This window comes from Hemibagrus wyckioides, linkage group LG19 (genome assembly GCF_019097595.1).
Source record: "Hemibagrus wyckioides isolate EC202008001 linkage group LG19, SWU_Hwy_1.0, whole genome shotgun sequence".
NCBI classification, from domain to species: domain Eukaryota; kingdom Metazoa; phylum Chordata; class Actinopteri; order Siluriformes; family Bagridae; genus Hemibagrus; species Hemibagrus wyckioides.
Genome location: NC_080728.1, coordinates 20,306,589 through 20,322,500, shown reverse-complemented (window position 1 = coordinate 20,322,500; position 15,912 = coordinate 20,306,589). Strand labels below are relative to the sequence as shown.

General features: G+C 39.7%; 1 gene segment (V, D, J or C); it reads right to left on the bottom strand.

Moving 5' to 3' along the window:
* Positions 1–13,124: 13,124 nt before the first annotated feature.
* On the bottom strand, positions 13,125–13,642 carry LOC131370228 (Ig kappa chain V region K29-213-like). The segment is given in 2 exon segments: positions 13,125–13,453; positions 13,552–13,642. Coding segments are annotated over 2 exon segments (420 nt in total).
* Between the last annotated feature and the right edge of the window lie 2,270 nt (positions 13,643–15,912).

Here is a 15,912-nt window from a genome sequence, read left to right as displayed (position 1 = left end):
GCCGTTACAGCCGCAGCAGCACCCTGACCCTCAGCAAAGACCTCTGGGAAAAGGGGGAGGAGTTCAGCTGTAAGGTCTCCCATAACAACGCCAATCATCCAGTCACGTTCAGAAAGAGTCAGTGTGAAGGCTAGTGGATCCAAGCTAGAGTTTAACATAGAGCTGCTTATCATCCATCCTAAATAGAGTTTCAATTCTACACAATGCTGACATTTCTGTCTTTACTCTCTTCACTGTCCTGTTGCTCTTCCTGTAGTTTTTGCTGAAATAAAGCTGAGTTTTGGACGTTGTCTGTTCTTTTATTCCAGTTAATAGTGATGATCAGTGTGATGAGAGAGTGGGATTAGCTGTAGATTCAGTGCTGTGTGTTGTGCTTCAGTGAGTTTGACTGAAGGAAGTTGAACATCTGGTGAAATTTCTGCTCTATTCTGGGAGAAATGAAACTCTTCAGTCCTGTTAATGTAAATCTCACTTCCTCCTCACTGCTCTCTCTTTAAGTGAGGATTAATATGTAGGCTATTATTCTAATTTTATCTTTATCATGTTTGAAAGTTTAGTCTTCAATCTTCACATGAAACACATTAAAGGTTCTAACTGCAGTCTGCTACATTTTTTATTTCCTGCATCACTGAATCTGCCTCTCTAAGAACTATAGCACATATAACACCCCCCACACCCCACACCTTCCTGGTCCTGGTAAGAGTGTGAGATGATGAACTGGTACCTGTCTCTGTCTACGGGAGGATTATGTTTTGTGATTTGATCCTTTAGTAACAGAAGGTCTATCCTTGAACAATAAAATTAATTACTACTTCTAATTAGCATAAAATCTGATCATTAAGTGACACTGATTTTGAGAAAGATGCAACATAAATAAAATACTATTATTATTGTAACAGGATGGTTAATAGTGGACCCGATGATAGAGTGAATCGTTCCTGTAACACGTTTGTATAAATAAAAAAATAAAAAAACAAACACAAAAACCTTAGGAGGCGGTAATGCTCCATAAACGTTGGTGTAAACTAAGAAGACTAAAGAAGAAGAAGAAGAAGAAGAAGAAGAAGGGGGGAAAACCCATCAAACTACGTCTGGTAAGTTGGGTGGTTTAATAATAGCCGGCTGCATGAGTAGCTTAAACTTTTTTTCTTTATCACTGATGCATTTTGTTGCATTAACGTTACTTGCACTGTTTACTCGGTAGGGCAATTATTTTAAAAAAACCTTCACAAACGTGTTACAGGTACGAAAGACAATTCCCATAGAAGTGAATTAGTTTGAAAGTCATGCTGTCTGTCACGAAAAAAATGGGCCATTAGTGTCAGTGTGTACGAATCAATAGATTAAATTGCGTGACTGTTGCACGTAATGGCATGAGACTGGGTTGGTATTGAACATATTTTATTGCACAATTGGGGGAACATTTAACTGTTCATGAGGTAGATTGCTTGGGTGAAGAAACTGTTCTTGTGCCTGGCTGTCCTAGTATTTGGCGCTCTGTAGCACCGGCCAGATGGCAAAAGTTGAAAATGGAGATGGCTTGGATGTGAGGGGTCCAGAGTGATTTTCTGAGCTCTTTTCCTCACTCTGGATGCATACAGTTCTTGAAGGGTGGGCAGGGGAGCACCAATAATCCTTTCAGCTGCCCTAACTGTTCTCTGTAGTCTTCTAATGTCTGACTTTGTAGCTGAGCCAAACCAGACAGTTATAGAACTGCACTGAATAGACTCAATGACTGCTGAGTAGAACTGTTTTAGCAGCTCCTGTGGCAGGTTGAAAGAAAGTACAATCTTTTTTGGGCCTTTTTGACAATGGAGTCAATGTTAGTGTCTCACTTCAGGTCCTGAGAGATGGTGGTGCCCAGGAATGACTCCACTGTTCTTGCAGTGCTCATCACCATCCTGGATGAGGCCGATGACTGTAGTGTCGTTCGTAAATTTCAGGAGCTTGACAGATGGATCAGTAGAGGTGCAGTCATTGGTGTAAAGAGAGAAGAGCGGTGGAGAGAGGACGCAACTCTGGGGGGCACCAGTGCTGATGGTACGGCTGTTTGTTGTGGATTTCCCCAGTTTCACTAGCTGTTGCCTATCTGTCAGAAAGCTGGTGATCAACTGACAGATATAGCTAGGAACAGAGAGCTGGGTCAGTTTGGTCTGGAGGAGTGTTTGGACGATGGTGCTGAAGGCCGAACTGAAGTCCCTGAACAGGAGCCTCACATTAGTCCCTGATTTATACAGATGCTGTAGGATGAAGTGCAGTCCCATGTTGACTAGGTTTATTAAGTCACTGTTATCTGGCAGTAAGAATTTTCAGGTTAACTCAGAGATGAAGCTTGAGACGCCCTGCTGCCGCCACCTCTGAGCTGAATTCAGGGAATAGACTGCCAAAGTACCATTCAGAGACGGTGATTAAATAGTAAAACTCTTCAAAATTTACTGAGATTAACAGGGAGGATTTAGAGAGAAGAAAGCTGATTTATAGAGAAGCTGATTTATAGAGAAGAAAGCTGTAAGTGTAGTGTTATTTACTGGTAAACAAAAAACGTCAGCAGAAGCAGACGTGGTGGTTAATGTGTTCACAAGTGGCTTAAAGAGTTTCCAAGGAAGAAGAAACTGTCCATGTCTGGCACATGTTCATCAAAACAAAACAAAGTATATCACGATCATAAGATTAGGTCTTAGTATAAATAAATAGTATCACAGTCAGACCAGGGCAGATCATGCCAAGATATATTCAGAATTTATCACTGTTTTCTTATGTCCCAACTCATAAGAAGCATGAAAGACTCACTGCCCACTGGGCCATCCCACAGCCCCAAACTCAAACAACAGTCACCCTTTAAGGCTGTGCATGCCAGAGGTCAGAAGTTCTTTAATGTATTTCCAATGATATCTGAAACATTAAAGGAACTATCTGCAGTCTGCTACATTTTTTATCTTTAGCATCACTGAATAAGAACTATAGCACATATAACACACCCCACACCCTCCTGGACCTGGTAAGTGTGTGAGCTGATGGATTGGCAGCTGTCTCTGTCTATGGGAGAATTATGTTGTGTGATTTGATCCTTTAGGCATCATTCAGTAAATGAAGGTCTATCCTCAAACCAAAGTTATTGCCACTTGTAATTGGCATAAATTCTGATCGTTAAATGACACTGTGTTTGAGAAAGGTGCTATATAAATAAAACATTATTATTATTTTAACAGGAAGGTTAATAATGGTAAATAAGAGTAAATCCTCTGCTTGATAATGAGTTAAGGGGCAATCACAGATTAGAAAAGTGAATAATAATGTTGCTGGAACAGAGTGAGTGTGATTATTACACTTTGACTAGACAGACCCAAGCAAAACCCAAACCATTCCCTGTGATTCAAATGGTGTGATCTTCCACCACACCACTGGGTTGAAAAGCTTCAGATGGAGCAGGAACACTTACAAGGTAGTGCCAGGAAAAGGTTCGAAAACTAAACAGAGGAGACACCAAAATGGCAGACTTAAACAAATGAATGAAGCGAGTATTTTCTAACGTATCCTAAAAGCAATCAGATGTGCGCATGTGCAGTAGAAGTCAGTGGACAGTCTCGCGCCCAGACACCGTGCCGACATATTTGACTGCAATTCGAGGATCTCTTCATGTAAAGAACAGTGAGGTAAGTTATCAAACAAATAATAAGTGTGTGTGAATTTGATCATTCTACTTCTGTTATAACGCAAGCTATCATTTGTTTCATATTAACTTAGCTAGCAAACACTGCACAAGTTGAGAAATGTCTTGGTGGCTGTCCCGGTACTCTTCCGAGAGAGGGAGAAGAGAAACACCACTCAGAAATTAATAAAACGGTCATAACCGGGTGGGGTGGGGAGTGACTGTAAAAGTGGACGATACGACCACTGAACATATTGAGTAGATGACCTTCCAACCGTCTTGGTGAGCTTTTTGTCTTAGAAATGTACTAAACTATTACTAAGCTAACATCGCTAATGTGGTCGCTAAGCTAGTGCTAGGCTAACGTGGTGTTAATGCCTTTTCTGTCTTTTTTTCTGTCGACCGCTACGCTGATATTTGTTGAACGTAGCGGGGGAAAAACATGAATGTTTGTATGATGTAAACAGAGAGAGATCCAGAGAACGAAGGTTAACGTTAACTCTTCCCGAAACACTGGAAACACTCGGTTCCTCGAAATTTTCACTTGCAATTCGGCGGGAAACAAGAGACCGGGGTTCAAATCCCAGAGAGGGCGTATGTGATATCCAGCCGGATCCTTATGCAAGGTCCTTAATGTTATATGACTGAATCAGTTGTGTATTTATGTTTCAGTGCAACACTGTTATTTCTTTTTCTCATGCATCCCAACAGCATAGCTGTCTTTAAAAGATAGCTATTTTGTTTCAGATGTAGCACTATATACCATAAATACTTTTTATGGTATATAATGCTACAATACTGATGATAAAAATAGAATAGTAATAATAGTAATAATAATATGATAATAGTAAAGTAAAAGCAAAGAAGAGTGGCATGATAAAATAACAACATTGATTGATGAGTAAATATGGATTGTGAATTAATAAGTATGGATTATTGCACATGTGCACATTTTCTGTGTGTGTGGAAAATTACACTAAAACTTTCCTTTTAAAATAACCTATTGCAGATGCAGTGGACCTGTAAGCAGTGCATTTTTTACACAGATAAAAGAGGACAGTTGTTGAAACACTGTCGCCTGAAACATGGTGGTTTTACACGGCAGCCGCCGATACCCTGTCTTCATGGTGATTGCTTGTGCACACTCAAATCTTTTAATGCACTCAAAGTGCATTTATCTGTTTAGCATCCTCGATCAGACAGGCAAAGAAGTAAATCCACAGCTGCATTCCATTGCCACTTATGTGAATACATGGAGCCCTGCACTGAAGCAGAGTTTTTCACACACTTGCGCAGTCATTTAAAACTTAAGCAAAGAGTTGTGTGTCCGTACGAAGGCTGTGATTTTCAGAGCAATGTATATTCAACATTTAATGCACACAAAAGTAGGATTCACAGTAGGAGTACTACACCACATTTTAAACCAGGAATAGTACACAACATTGAACAACCAGATGAGGGGACCGAAGAAGAGAATGTTTCTTCACAGGATGACTTTGAGTGTGAATATGAGGAGTCTCTGGGTGACACACAGGACTTGGAAACTCAGCTAGAACATAACCTCGCTGCTCTGTTTTTAAAAATGCAGACAGTCCTGCACATATCTGAAATTGCTGTACAAGAAGTTGTACAGCAGATCAACCAGATCCATTTACTTTCAAGGCCACTCATACAAAGTGCAGTGCAGAAGATTATCAGTCAGCATTGTGGTGATGTGGATGATACCATAGTGAATGATATTGTAAGTGTAGTTACACAAAGTAATGTCTTGCTTAAGTTCACCAATACAGGAGGATCCCTGTCAACAGCTAGCAGGAGAGCATCTTATTTTCAGCAAAAATTTCCAGTTGTTATGCCAGTTGAATTCTGCAGAGGTAGTTCATTTGTGTATGTTCCCATACTGAAAATGTTGCAAGCTTTGTTAAACAATAAGGATATTTTGGATAAGGTGCTGCACGAAAAGACTCTTTCATCAGAAGGATACCTCTCATTCAGAGATGGCTCTCACGTCAAAGAAAATGTTCTTTTGAATGTAGAAGAGTTTAGGATTACTCTTGGGCTATATATAGATGATTTTGAAGTGGCTAATCCATTGGGGACATCCAAGAAAAAGCACAAGCTATGCGCAGTATATTGGGTGATTGCTAACCTTGATTCCAAATATCGGTCAGCTCTGCACTCCATACAACTTGCACTTTTGTGTAAAGTTAATACCGCGAAGGAACATGGCTATGCAGAAATCCTTCGTCCCCTCATTCAGGATCTTGCAATCCTAGAGGAACATGGTGTTTATGTTGAACAACTAGCAGAAAGTGTTAAAGGCACTGTGTTGTATGTAGCAGCAGACAACTTGGGGGCTCACTCTGTGGCAGGATTCCAGGAGAGTTTTGCAGCCGATTACTTCTGTCGGTTTTGTATGTGTAAGCAACATGAGATACAGGATAAGGAGGTCAGATCAGGTCTACTCCATTTAAGGACAAGAGAGAATCATGACAGACATGTACAGGATGTTGTACATGACCCTGCTATGGCCAGACATCATGGTGTTAAAAGAGGGTGTCCATTCAGTGAAAATCTGAGACACTTTCATGTGGTCGATGGTTTTCCACCTGACATCCTGCATGACTTTTTGGAGGGTATTGTGCAGCAGAACTGTCACTGTGTCTTCAGGATTTGGTTACCAAGCAGTATATTTCTTTGGACTCTCTGAATAAGGCCATTAAACAGTTTCCTTACACATTTTCTGATAAAGCTGACCAACCACAAATAATTCCAAAGACTCACATCTCCAAGAAAACTATCGGGGGCAATGGCCATGAAAACTGGTCTCTCCTGAGGCTCCTTCCATTGATGATAGGACACAATATCCCAGAGGGAGACCAGGCATGGGAGATACGTATGCTTCTAAAAGATATACTAGAGATAGTGATGTCCTCACACTTCCTGGAATGCAAAATCTCAGAACATAGAGAGTTACTGCAGCAAACCTTTCCAACCTACAAACTTCGTCCAAAACATCATTTTATTGAACACTACCCTCAAATGATAAAATCTTCGGCCCACTCGTAGATGTGTGGACAATGCGTTTTGAAGGGAAGCACAGTTTTTTTTAAAAAGGTTGTGCATGACACTCGCAATTTTAAGAATTTACAAAAAACCTTGATCTAAATGATCCTTTCCCCTTATCCTCCTATCGAATAAAGGGCAATGTGTATGTGATACTGAAGCGTTATATATTATGCTGAATGATTGCATGTGAAATTGGCACTGAGGTTATGTTTGCTCTCTCTAGGACCATGGGACGCTATAAACTAAGAATTTTTGTAAATGAACAGAACATACATAAAGTCTCACTAGATGGGAAACCAGAAACAGTAGAAGAACTTTACAAAATAGTTAAAGAAAAATGCAAGCTCAAGGATGACTTTTCTCTCATGTACGAAGATCCTGACTTTGATAATTCCCTCTGTAACCTTGATGATGTACAAGATTTGCCACCTACAAAAGCTACTGTCAAGGTCATAGCTTTGGTGACACTGACACTGATACCTACCTCCACCCCCAGTCTCCTCAGATGATACAGAGATTCTGTTGACACCAAGCTCATCAACAAGACAAGAGCGATGGCCAGAATTTTTTGACATTCCAAATTTCCCAGTTGATGTGGAATTCAGACTGAGACAGGCAAATCTTCTGTTTTTACGAGACCGTACTTACCTGAATGTACCAAGAGACATGAAGCATGGTATTTTGGAGAAACTTGCTGAGGAGATCTACAAATTTGATGCCTATCCAAATGAAGAACGATGCCATTCTGTGGCAGTAGCACTCATAACAAAACATCCTTGTCTGAGGGAACCAGGCTCACCAGATGGGTGCTCTGGCTGGAAGAACAGCTTGATGTACAAAATGGGAAATTATCACACTAAACTGAGAAAAGCTGGATGTGCAGAGGTTGCAATAAACACAGGGATAAAGTGCGCCACACAAATGGCATCAAAAGGCCTCAAAAGACCAAAAAGGTATGAGGTGAATTACTTACCTAACCTACCTGAGGGGCAGAATGAAGATGGACTAGAGGCTGAAAGAAAGCTCCTGGTTGAAGAAATGAAAAAACGGAACCCCAGTGAAACTGTTATTGCTTCAAAGATGGATCAGACCTTCCCACTGCGGAGACGGGAGATTGTGGAGACCGAACCTCCAGTGAAAACCCTGAAGGAGCGGTGGCCTGCCCTTTTTTCCGAGAGACAAGTAAGAACGGACACTTATGTGCTTTTTTGTTTACACCCATAATAAATACCTAGTCTATTCACATGTTTTTGTGTCTTTTTGCTGTGCATTGCCGGTATATGCAGAGTTCAACAGGATTGCCACCACAAATCTAGAAAATGACTTTTTTGATGCATTGGACCACTTCACACCACGCTTTGTCAGTATCTTCAAGTCCAAGAAAGGAAGTGTTGGAGAAAAATTAGCTGAAATTGTGCAGCAGATTGATTCAGGGGTAAGTCTTCTAAAGGTTTCTTAATGTTATTTTTTGTTGAACGAGCATAAATACTGTATTTTAAGAACTGACAACTTGCAGTACTGTTAAAACACTAGGTCCTTTGCTCCTGATAATCTGTGTACCAGTTTTGGAGATTTCCACAAAAAATACATTTAGATGGAACTCTCTTCATGTATACTTTTGTGTTCATATTGTAATGTTGTATTATCCTGAACTTAATTTGTTCTTTCCTCTAGAAGCCAGATGTGACAGCACTACGTACCCTTGTTCTCAGAGGCCTCCCAGTACTACTTGGTGATGATCCGAGTAACTTCTACAACACTGCCTTTGTAAGTTCTCACACAGTTACAGAAAAATAAGAATATGGAATATGTCCCTGTGAGTTCAGTACTAGAAGGGAGCACAGTGGTGCATTGGGTAGTTCGGGTCCCTCACAGCAAGAATGTCCTGGGTTCAATCCAGCTGGGTGACAGGGGTGGAAGATTGGCAGCAGGGATCTTTTTGTGTACAGTAAAATTATCCATGGCCCATGTGTTGATGCAGTGAAATTAATGAAAAATTAATGAACAAGACTTGAAGGCTGTGTAGGCAGGACAGATAGATAATATTTCACTGTTGTAATGGAGTTTTTGTGTCACACAGGATTCAAACGACAATGAGGGCTGGGCACAGGTGACTGTTGGCTTGCTGACTGTTGTCGGTGAAGATGCACCTGTGTCTTCAAGTCATCTCCACTTAAACCCACTATCAACTGCCATCATTCTGGAAGGAGGTATTGTGATGGAAAATCTCACAAACCTACCACAAGTACTTTGCCTTTTGTTTGGCCTGTCTTATGCTCTCCACCTTGAATACCCAAGGGCCATGAGAAACACGTTAAACTTCATCCAGAGAGTGATGCTTTGGCTGGGAGAGAACAAACTCCCCCAAGACTCCAAACTGTAAAAAATCTCCTGTTGAGTTAGTGCAATTATTGAAGAGTTCGTTGAAAAGTTGTAGTAGTGTCAGTTGCTATTGTTGCCATTGTTAAGTCATTATGGCACTTTTTTGAAATGGTTATTTTTTTTGTTTTTGCTATTATTGTGTTAATAGGAAAAAAACACGCGGTGCAGTTCCACAGAGGTTTTTAAATGCCTTATGCTCAGACTAATCCACTATAACTGTTCTTATAACAATTATAATTGTTCTTGCAATCCTGCTGCACACACAGCACTTTGCAACTGCAGGTGAAAGGTTACAAATGGTTTGGTTAAAAGCATCACGAAAGTGCATTTGATTGACTGAGTGATGGTTATGGCTATTAATTATGTGCATGAGAGTAGTGTCAGTTGCTATTTCTGCTAAGTAATTATGACACTTCTTTGAAACAAAAGTTTTTGTTTTTGCTTTTGTTATTGGCCACATTCCTGACTGTTGTAACAGATGCAAATGTTTTAAACCTGTGAAAATTGAAGGACTTTTCGAGAAATAAACCTGTTCTAACTGTAACGTGATTGTGTGTTAAATATGTATTTTTACTTTGTACCTATACTCCACTACATAGGTATAAATTATAGTGAGTTGGCAGGCATTTTTTCATGTTTTAGATATAGATATTCCTTACAAAGTATACCTTCACTACATGTCTAATCATTTATTACCAAATGTAATGTTTTACTGAATGCTATTATTTGCAGCTAAAACAAGGCGTTTATTTACTGTTGCATTAAAAGTGTAGTTTTAGTGTAGTTTGCATGCTATTATGAAGTAAATCTGACTGCTCTTAAAGTAAATAAAACTAGAAAATCGCAGTTACAGGAAATTTTACTTCAGTTAGCCTAACTTACATAATTGTGTTATTTGGAATACACACAACAGTAAAGTTTACATCATGCAAGTTAGTATACTGAACTTGTACTTCTGAGTACTCCATACTTACCCAATAGTACACATTAAGCAAATTGCAAAGTACTTTGTACTAGTTTCTCTTAGTTACAGTAACTTGGATATAAGTATATTTTACTTTGTAAGCATTAGTTACTAGAACATACAATACCCAATTCTTCTGTACTCATTATTTTAAGTGCAACCGGTTTGCACGCTTTTTTCAAGTAAGCTTAACTAATCGGATTTTACAGTGTGGTTGTATTGCACTCTGAAGAGCTCAATGTGGGCAACAAGGAGCGACCTGCAGTCGAATTGCCACCACATTCTGTGGTGTTTGAAAAGCTCCTGGAGGTGATCACACATGCTGTTGCTAAGCTTAGCTTAGATTGACCTGATTAAAGGTTAGTGTTGTCTACTCTGAGCTTGACAATTTCTTGACTAAGGCTTTACATCTTGCAATTATTGGTTCCCAAGAAGGACAGGGGCTATGCCCAATTTTAGACCTGTGTGCTCTGAATTGTATGCTGAAACATACAAGTTTGAGATGTTAACACTCAAGGTCATTGTGTTGAGGATCAGTTCCGAGGACTGATTTGTGATGATGATCTTAAAGGGAGTCTATCTTCACATAGGCACCTTGCCAGAGCATTAAATCTTGAATACAGAACAGAAACACTGGATTCACATTTAGTCCTTTTACCACATTTCAATAATATTTACCTGATAACTATAACCCGTCACATATTTAGTGGAAATGATAACGCAATCTCATCGTAATTCACTGTCGATTCTGTGCTAGGTCTGTGTCTGTGCACTACCAATATTATTATTATTATTATTATTATTATTATTATTAGGCCGCTTCTTTTAGTTTATTTAAAGTTTCATTTTAAGTAGCCTACAATAGTTTCCAATAGTTATTTACAAATAAGAGGACAAGGGTGAAATTATCCATATAACATAACTGTTGTCTCCTAAAATGTCTCCTAATATATTCTGAATACACAGACAGATTAAATTTAGATCTAAATCTGATTAATAGACAGCAGTTTATTGCAAAAAGAGAGACCTTTTGGAAAGAGACGTAGCTACAGAGGTAGAATCTGTGCTTATGCCCTTTAAAATGACTAATGAATAATGAATAAAAAATGACTGCTAATTATTTTAATTGCATTTACTTTTACATCAAGTATCATGTAAAATTCATTTCATTTCAAATCAGTTCTTTTTTGCCCCACACCCTGCAGCAGTGACAGTATTGCTTTTTGTGGTTATTGTATACCTCATATTCTTGTTCTTCTGCAGTAAAATATAAAGCTTTAACACGATCCATCTCCAGCTTTTCCAACAAGCATCTGAAGCAGTGTGAGATCTGATCTTTTTACAGTGAATGTGAACAGGACTTGATGAGGAAAGTCTGGATCACCTTAACGAGATGTAAACCCACATCATGATACCAGTTAACCCAGTTTATGAGAGTTTGGTGAAGTGAAGTCAGCTCTCATACTGAGACCCCGAGTTTTCTGAGCTTCCTTGGTCTCAGTCCTCAGGTGGGATTAGTCAAACTTTCTGCAGGTGAGATTGTTTAAACTCTGAACAGGAGCAGGAGGTGATTGGTCAAAGTTTCTGTAAGAATGAGAGAGAGAATGGGATTGATCAAAGGTTTTGCAGGAGTTGGTGTGGTGGAGTTTCTCAAATTTTCTGCTTCAGTGGACAGAATTGGTCAGTTATTCTGCAGGAGCCAGTAAGAGAGGGTATGAAGGGTTAAACTTCATGTAGGAGTGGGTGAGATTGGAGATACTTTGAGCAGAAGTTTGGGACTGGTCAGGAGCAGGCAGGACTGGTCAGAGTTTCTGTGTGGTTGTTGTTGTGCTCAGGTTGTTGACTGTGCTGCTGATGTTGCAGTGTTTTTGTGAAATCTCTACAGAAAAACATTTTTTCCATTTCACATTCAATCAAATCAAGAAACTGCAAATCACTGGTGTTAATAATTAATGTAGAAATTCAACCCAGTGCCTTACAGAGTTTCTAATTAATGTCATCTAGTTACAAATAAAGAATCATTGAGATGTTTCACACAAACTGCTGTATAACTCAGGGTCATCTGTCCAGAACTGAAATAAATTAATATATTTTAAAATGTTTATTTTTTCTACTGATTTCAAATAATTATCTGGTTTATACTCATTAAAGAATGTTAAAGGGAGTTTATTATTATCTAATTGTTTGTTAATAAGTAAGATATGTTCAGTTAAAGTGTGTTTTCTCTGGTCCACAGTGTGTGTGTGTGTATGTGTGTGTGTGTGTATGTGTGTGTGTGTGTGTGTGTGTCAGTATTAGGGTGTTAGTGTGGTGTGTTTTCTCTGGTCCACAGTGTGTGTGTGTGTGTGTGTGTGTGTATTAGTGTGTTAGTGTGGTGTGTTTTCTCTGGTCCACAGTGTGTGTGTGTGTGTGTGTGTATTAGTGTGTTAGTGTGGTGTGTTTTCTCTGGTCCACAGTGTGTGTGTGTGTATGTGTGTGTGTGTGTATGTATGTGTGTGTATGTGTGTGTGTGTGTGTGTGTGTATGTGTGTGTGTGTGTGTGTGTATGTGTGTGTGTGTGTGTGTGTGTGTGTGTGTATGTGTGTGTGTGTGTGTGTGTGTATTAGTGTGTTAGTGTGGTGTGTTTTCTCTGGTCCACAGTGTGTGTGTGTGTGTGTGTATGTGTGTGTGTGTGTGTGTGTGTGTGTGTATGTGTGTGTGTGTGTGTGTGTGTATTAGTGTGTTAGTGTGGTGTGTTTTCTCTGGTCCACAGTGTGTGTGTGTGTGTGTGTATGTGTGTGTGTGTGTGTGTGTGTGTGTGTATGTGTGTGTGTGTGTGTGTGTGTATTAGTGTGTTAGTGTGGTGTGTTTTCTCTGGTCCACAGTGTGTGTGTGTGTGTGTGTATGTGTGTGTGTGTGTGTGTGTGTGTGTATTAGTGAGTTAGTGTGGTGTGTTTTCTCTGGTCCACAGTGTGTGTCATTGTGCTGTATCACATCCTCCCCCTCAGCACCTGCAGTCTCTCCCAGCTGCAGCAGTGCTTCTCTGTGTACTCTCACTGACCGAGGTTTTTGTACCACGCTCTAACACTGTGTGAACACATAGCTACTACTGATCTCATGTGCACTCTGACAGTAGTAATCTCCTGTATCTTCAGTCTGGACTCCACTGATGGTCAGAGTGAAGTCAGTATTAGATCCACTGCCTTTGAAACGAGCTGGAGTCCCTGACCGTAAGCTAGTAGCATAGTAGATCAGGAGTTTAGGAGCTTCTCCAGGTTTCTGCAGGTACCAGGCGAGACGGTTACCATTATACACTCTGCTACTGGTTCTACAGTTGATGGTGACGGTGTTTCCTGGAGCAACAGTTTGCACTGAAGGAGTCTGAGTCACAGTCACCTGACCTCTGGATCCTGAAGAGAAACATAGATTGTGTTTCTGTGCTCTAAAGTGGTGTAGAATTAGTATGAAATGAAGTGTGTGAGGCTGTGAGTTGATGTTAAACTCTCACCTTGAGTCCAGAGGGCCAGTGTGCAGATGAAGACGCTGATCAAAGTCATGGTTGCTGTGGGTGAAGTTGCTGAGCAGCAGCTCTCAGTCATGAAGTGTTAAAGTCACAGGGCTATAAACACTCACAGAGCACTGAAGCATGGACCACCAATTGCTATTTTGGGAAAAATGAAACTATTCAGTCCTGTTCATGCAAATCTCACTTACACCTCACTGCTCTCTCTCTCTCTCTCTCTCTCTCTCTCTCTCTCTCTCTCTGTAGTCTGCAATTAAACAGCTCTGGATTTAATAAGAAATTGTCTTTTGACGGTTGACTCTTTTCATAAAGAATATGAACCGTATTTTAACTACTATTACACAGACACAGTTATAAACTTATCATTCATCACATTCTTTTAAATCTGGCCATGTCTTCAACACGACTACAGAAAAACTGTGTGAAACTTAATAAGTTGATTTTGTTGAATTAGTTAATTTACTTGAGTCTGAGATAGAAGAGTACTAGGAGGACAATCCCACAGATACAGAGTATTCCTAACTTTGTGAGTTTGTACCAGAACAGTCAAAACAATTCCTGGATCCTGCTGGAATCATGAATCCTGTTTTTTTTTTTTAATGGAATTTCCAGCTGTTTAGGAGCTGCCTCATTTCAGTATTGAATGTATTTATGGTGTCACACTGCACCCTGGTGGTGAAGGACTCGTGTAAATGTAGACACTTTTCTAACATAAGCTACTGTGGGAAAATATTCAGAGGACAAAAAAGCATCAGTTCTTCAAATGGGAAGAGGGATTATTATAACTGATTATTATTAATGTTTTGTATGTATATAAAGTATCTGTAGTCTATTATGATTAGGATATCATTTCATAAAATATATAATAGTTACAGGGCTTTAATAGAACATGAATATAAAACTCAGTAATGCCTTTTTTCCTGTTCACACAAACCTGTGTTCAGTCTCTGACTACCAGCATTAAGGTCAATGTCCTGGGTCAGTTCATGACTCGTATTCTCAGGGAGTGTACACTATATCACCATGTAGAGCTTGGAATGAACGCTGACTCTCTATCTGTATCCATATGGTTTTGATTTAAACACAGTTTTCTTCAAATATTTCTGTTCATTCTACATTGTAGATCAGTTTCATTGGGTTCCCTGGAGACACCTGAGAGGGTTCACCTGCAGGAAGCTCCTGATGACTCCATTTCCACTGCCACTGCTGGACCTCAGGGGTGATTTCAGCAGATCAGGAAAATACTAGATTCAGGATAGAAATGATCTTTGGGATTCTCAAGACACACTTCAATAGTTTAAGGCTGTAAAGTGTAGACCCAGACGAGGAAGGTGACATGACAGTGCTGCACAGTAGAAGCATGATTAGGAAGGAGAAACTCCCTGATTTGCTGCATCCTGTCACGTGGACCAATCAGAGGGCAGGGCTGTGAGACAGATGGTTTTTCCAAAACAAACCGCAAACAGTTATATTTGGATGGAAAGAACACCTGTAGTAACATATAAGTCAAATAAATTAAGTTTTATAGTTCGGTACCTGAGAAACCTCAAAATGGAGAGTCTACCTAAACTTTTTTCTTCAAAAGCCTCTCTATAACATCTCTGATACACAATAGATAAATCAGTCTTAAACAGTTAATGGTGAGATGTTATACAATAGATTTCCTGAGTTTTTAGACTTTCACTGCGTGAATCCAAGGAGATATTCTCTCTAAAGTACACTCTATACACTTAGAAAGAATGAATATTGAATAAAAATGTACTGCTAATTATTTCAGTTGCAATTACTTTTACATCAAGTGTGATGTGAAATTAAATAAAATGCCCTCACTCATTTACACAGTCAGTTCTTTTTTGCCCCACACCCTGCAGCAGTGACAGTATTGCTTTTTGTGGTTATTGTATACCTCATATTCTTGTTCTTCTGCAGTAAAATATAAAGCTTTAACACGATCCATCTCCAGCTTTTCCAACAAGCATCTGAAGCAGTGTGAGATCTGATCTTTTTACAGTGAATGTGAACAGGACTTGATGAGGAAAGTCTGGATCACCTTAACGAGATGTAAACCCACATCATGATACCAGTTAACCCAGTTTATGAGAGTTTGGTGAAGTGAAGTCAGCTCTCATACTGAGACCCCGAGTTTTCTGAGCTTGCTTGGTCTCAGTCCTCAGGTGGAATTGGTCAAACTTTCTGCAGAAGCAGGTGAGATTGTTTAAACTCTGAACAGGAGCAGGAGGTGATTGGTCAAACTTTCTGTAGCAATGGCTGGGATTGGTCAAAGTTTCAGCAGAAGTGGGCAGAATTGGTTAATTATTCTGCAGGAGCAGATGGGATTGGACAAAC